General features: G+C 57.6%; 1 protein-coding gene across 1 annotated transcript; it reads right to left on the bottom strand.

Moving 5' to 3' along the window:
- Nucleotides 1-272: 272 nt before the first annotated feature.
- Nucleotides 273-1,250, bottom strand: Foxb1 (forkhead box B1). The gene has a single exon (XM_004662509.2). It carries the CDS (start codon nt 1,248-1,250, stop codon nt 273-275), a length of 978 nt encoding a protein of 325 aa, XP_004662566.2.
- Between the last annotated feature and the right edge of the window lie 3,716 nt (nt 1,251-4,966).

Below are 4,966 nucleotides of genomic sequence, written 5' to 3'. Positions count from 1 at the left end.
TCTGAGGTCTGTGGGTGGGGGCGTCTTGGCTCTGGTTAGCCCCTGCTCTCCCTGGCGATCCCGGCGGGAAGAACTGTCCCTCGTAAGCTTCTGTTTGGTCTCTTGGGGCCAAAAGGAGTCATCTCGGGGGAGAGGGTTGGAGGAAGGTGAAATGAACGAGTCTGGAGGGTGGTCTCCGGTCCGGAGGGATGGACTGGGAGCCGAGAGCAGTGGTGAGCTGGGTGAGGCGATCGGCAAGCTTGAGCCTCGAGGGGTGCCCGGGCTTCTGCGGGTCAGTGCACCGCCACCGAGTGCAAGGCGGAGGCCGGGCTGGTGAGCGTTTCGCTGGGGGTGGCGGGGCTGCTTTGGCTCGTGGCTGTTTGCGAGGAAGTGGGGCTGAGCGAGGGCGGCGAGTTCGAGAGCAAGGTGGGGATGGGCGCCGGCAGGGCGGGCAGCGCGGGGACGGCGGCCGGCGTGGGCTTGATGGGCACTGGAATGGCGGGCAGCGTCTGGCCCGCCGCGTGGCACAAGGGCTTCAGCGGCACTCCGTAGGCGCTGTAGTCACCACTGGCCATGGAGATGGGGGTGGCCGAGTCGATCATGCCCGCGGAACCGTACACGTGTGGCCAGCCGGTACCCAGAGAGCTGCCCATGCTAGTCAACTGGTTAGGGAGCGGGTAGGCGGCGGGCACCGGCTGCATGGCCGAGAAAGCTAATCCCCCGGGCATCTTGTACTCCCGCGCGATGATGTTCTCGATGGCGAAGGGATGCTTGAAGCCCGAGGGCTGCGCCACGCCGCCCAGGTTGTAGGCAGCGGCGGGCATCTGCGGCAGGTGGGTGCCCGAGGCGGCCAGCGCGCTGAGCCGCAGCTTGGCCTGCTGCAGCTGGTACTGGGCCGCGTCGGCCGGCTTGCTGGGCGCCAGGTGGTCGGACTTGAGCACCTTGAAGCGTTTGCGGCGCCTCAGGAAGCTGCCGTTCTCGAACATGTCGCCGCAGCTGGGATGCAGAGCCCAGAAGCTGCCCTTGCCCGGCTGGTCGGGCCTCCTGGGGATCTTGATGAAGCAGTCGTTGAACGAGAGGTTGTGGCGCAGGCTGTTCTGCCAGCGCTGCGTGTTCTCCCGGTAGTAGGGGAAGCGGTCCATGATGAACTTGTAGATCTCGCTCAGCGGCAGCATCTTTTCGGGCGAGCTCTGGATGGCCATGGCGGTGAGCGAGATGTAAGAGTACGGAGGCTTCTGGTCGCTGTACGTGTTGCGGCCCGGCCGTGGCATCTTCCCGGCCCTCCCTCTTCTTCCTCGGGGTCCGCGTGGGTGCACCGATCTAAGGAGAGGGGAGGCGATGAATGGGGAAGGGTGGCACGGACGCCTAAAGACCCCTCCCCCCCCCCACACACAAATCCCCCCGCCGCGAGGTCAGCGAGGCCGAGGAAAGGACTTGTGGGGACGGGAAGGCAGGGAAGGAAGCGCCCCCAGGATCCGCAGGCGCGCGCGCAACTTTGCGCACCGAACTGGACCCAGCCTAGGGAGGGACGCGGAAGGGCAAGCCAGACGACAAAACGGGACCGGGAAGCAAAGACTGGACCGGAGAGGAAAACCAAAACCAAAAACAAACAAACAACAACAAAAAAAAAACTACTCACCCACCTTAAAGTTGTCCCAAGTTGCGCGTCTGCATCCGGGATGGCGCTGCTGGTGGCCGGGTCGCTCCCCAAGCGCAGTCCCAGCGCCGCGCCGCAGCTCCGACCGACTCGGAGCGAACCAGGCTCCTGGAGCTCGTCCTCGCTGCGCCCAGAGCCGCCCGGTCCCCGGCGCTCCCAGCAGTGCGTCCCGCAAGCCACTGAGCCCAGCGGCGACGTCCCGGAACCGACTTGGGCAGCCAGCCGGCCTCGGGGCTCGAAGGGCGCCGCTGTGGTCTCCGCAGCTCCGCTGAGCTAGGTGGCTGCCTCCATGTCCTCCCTGGAACCATCTGATAGTTTTAAGCAGTGACAGGAGCAGAAAAGACCCCTGTAGCGGCGCTTCATTAATGTGCCACTTCTTAGCTATCATATGACGATCGCCTTGGAGGAGGAGGAGGAGGAGGAGGAAGAAGAAGAGGGGAGGGAGGGGAGGGGAGGGGAGAGCGGGCAGCAGAGGGAGGGGACTGAGCAAGAAGGGAAGCGCCTGGCCAGCTCCTGTTTCTTTCACACCTAGTTACATGGACACCTTGGCCAATAGGAATGACTCCCAGCTGCACAGACCCGGCGAGGGGGGAAAAGAGCCCGTGCGCCCGCCAGGGTGCGCGGAGTGACGGCGCCGGGAGCCGGCGGCGCGGAGCCCGGAGCCAGGCGACCACGCACGCTCACAGACCGAGCCGCGGCGCGGATGATGTTTGACATGGAAATTGCCCGGCTGGGGTACTCTGGTTTCCTTCGCCTTGTATCGGGTTTGTATCGTTAGCTGACTTCAGCCATAGGCTTTCTCCTGTAGGCGATCCTACTCCTACCCCCGCAGCTTGGCACTGCCCGGGTGGTTTGCTTGCATGGGTTAGAATGAAAACATGCTCTCTCTCTCTCTCTCTCTCTCCCTCTCTCTCTCTCTCCCTCTCTCTCTCTCTCTTCTCTCTCTCTCTCTCTCTCTCTCTCTCTCTCTCTCTCTCTCTCTCTTCTCCTCTTCTCTCTCCCTCTCCCTGTCTCTCTCTTCTCTTTCCCTCTCCCCCCTCTCTCTTCTCTCTCTCTCTCCCTCCCTCTCTCTCTTCTCTCTCCCTCTCCCTGTCTCTCTCTTCTCTTTCCCTCTCCCCCTCTCTCTCTTCTCTCTCTCTCTCTCTCTCTCTCTCTTCTCCTCTTCTCTCTCCCTCTCCCTGTCTCTCTCTTCTCTTTCCCTCTCCCCCTCTCTCTTCTCTCTCTCTCTCTCTCTCTCTCTCTCTCTCTCTCTCTCACACACACACACACACACACACACACACACACACACACACGTCCTCCAAGGGGGGAGGGGAGAACCTATTTTGAACTTTAACTGTTAGCCAAGTTTTTTCCCTTCTTCTTTTAAAATGCTATGTAGCTAAGAGGAACAGACAGGTCTTTCCTTGAAAAGGGTTCCTGCCATTTGGGGGTGAGGGGCACAGGTGGTAGACTCAAGAGATCATTGGGGTCGGTTTCCCCAGGCTGATCTGAATCTTTAGTGATCATCTGGTGTTTTCTGGAAATCTAACGAATCTTTATTTTCAGTCTGAGCACCCCACTTAAAAAAAAAAAAACAATTTATTTGGAATTTAACAGAGAGCCCAACCAAAGCTTTCTGCGTTTCCCTGTAGCAGACCGCTTTGGGTTCCAGCCGCGGCTTCTCCTTGCTGGGGGAGGAGCTGGGGCGGGGTGGGGGAGCCTCGGGTCACTCCGTCCGTCCGCTGCGCGCCCCTTCGCATTCTCCCGGTGAGGGTTAAATGCATCATCGTCGTCATCATCATCTTCTGCCATGACGTCAATAGTGAGTGAACCTCACCCTGCCTGCATGCAGGGCATCTGGGGTTACACACACTTTTGCACAGCCTCCGACCTTTCCGGTTTTAAAAAGATCCATTTGATTGTGTGATTAAAAACGGGGTGCCTACACACCATCTGTTAGGTCTGGCAATGTGGGAGAGTTTTCTTTTTCTCTTTCTCAGGAGTTGTGGGTGTGAAGAATTTTTTTTTTTTTTTTTTACACTTTAAGTGATTTTAGAGCATTAGCCAGTGGAGCTGTTGGGGGTTAGCATTCAAAAGACCTTTCAGCCAGCGCGCGCGCACACGCGCGCGCACACACACACACACACACACTTTCATTAGCCACAGTTCCCGAGGTGGTCAATAACTCGCCAAAACGTAACTTAAACACGATGAATTTAAGCGATTAAACAATTTCATTAATATTGAAATGGCTCTCTCGTCTGGGCTGCCTCGCTTGAGATGCAAGCGCACGTTTTTCAATATTAACAGAGTGCTTGAAGAAAAGACTAATGTCACCTTCTTAATTCGAAACAAAAAAAAAAAAAAACAGCAGGAGGGACAGGGTGCTGGAGGTGGGGGTGGGGACCATTGGCTTGTCTCGGGGGCAAGGCTGGAGCCTGGCGGAGAAATCTATTGCTCTTCAGCAAAGATTAACCCCGTTGGACCCAGGTGGGACCTCAGTGGCTTCTGGGCTCACAGGACTGTGCGCAGCAGCGACTGTAGAACGAGGCTGGGAGAACACCGGGCGTTTGACCCCCAAGTCCCTGATGGGAGGGGCTAAGAATTCCGGAGGGCAGTAGAACCGGGGAGACACCCCAAGAGGGATCCCTGGGCAGGCTTGCATTGCCGGGTAGGAAAAGGGCTGGTCCAGGCCTGGCCAACCTAGAGCAAAGCCGGAGTTCTTTAGTGGGAAGGTGCCAGCCTTGAAGTCCCCAAGGACTTTTCAAGGCCCTTTTAGCAAACATGACCCTTTGTTGAAGGTGAAATGTTAAGGCAGGTGGCGGGGTTCCGGGTGGTGAGTCTAAGGATCGGTCACAGCCAGGGTGGGTGTGTAAGGGTAGGAAAAGGGGTAGAGAGCAATGTTTTCTTACTGTGACAATTGTCGTTCCACTGTCTCGCAAAAGGTCCATTGTAAGACTGTTGAAATCATTGCTCAGAGCAAACAAGGCAAAGTAAATTGAAAGAGTGATAACATTCGGGATGTGTGTGTGTGTGGGGGGGGGAACAACATTAACTTCGAATAAATCTTTGTCCTCTAGGGAGAAAGTTGTCACCACTGAGTTTGGGTCGTGCGGGGATTCAAGTAGCCATCCCCGCCTAAGGAATTTCACAAGCTGACTACAGTAGACACAGGGGTTGAGGCATCCTCCTCCCATGCCTAGGGTTGAGGGAGGAAGCCCAGCCGAATCTGTACATTCTCCTTGCCAAGGGAAAGCTGAGACGTGCGTCTTCACCATAGGGCAAGTGTATTTCAGTTCCAGCTTTAGGTCTGCAAAAGCTAGAGGGGAGGGAAGGAGAGGGGGAGGG

Source organism: Jaculus jaculus, chromosome 10, assembly GCF_020740685.1.
Source record: "Jaculus jaculus isolate mJacJac1 chromosome 10, mJacJac1.mat.Y.cur, whole genome shotgun sequence".
Classification (NCBI taxonomy): domain Eukaryota; kingdom Metazoa; phylum Chordata; class Mammalia; order Rodentia; family Dipodidae; genus Jaculus; species Jaculus jaculus.
This window is presented reverse-complemented; position numbering and strand designations above follow the sequence as displayed.

What these genes read in the sequence shown, in the direction of transcription:
- Foxb1 (XM_004662509.2), bottom strand. Translation starts at nt 1,250, where the DNA reads ATGCCACGGCCGGGCCGCAACACGTACAGCGACCAGAAGCCTCCGTAC.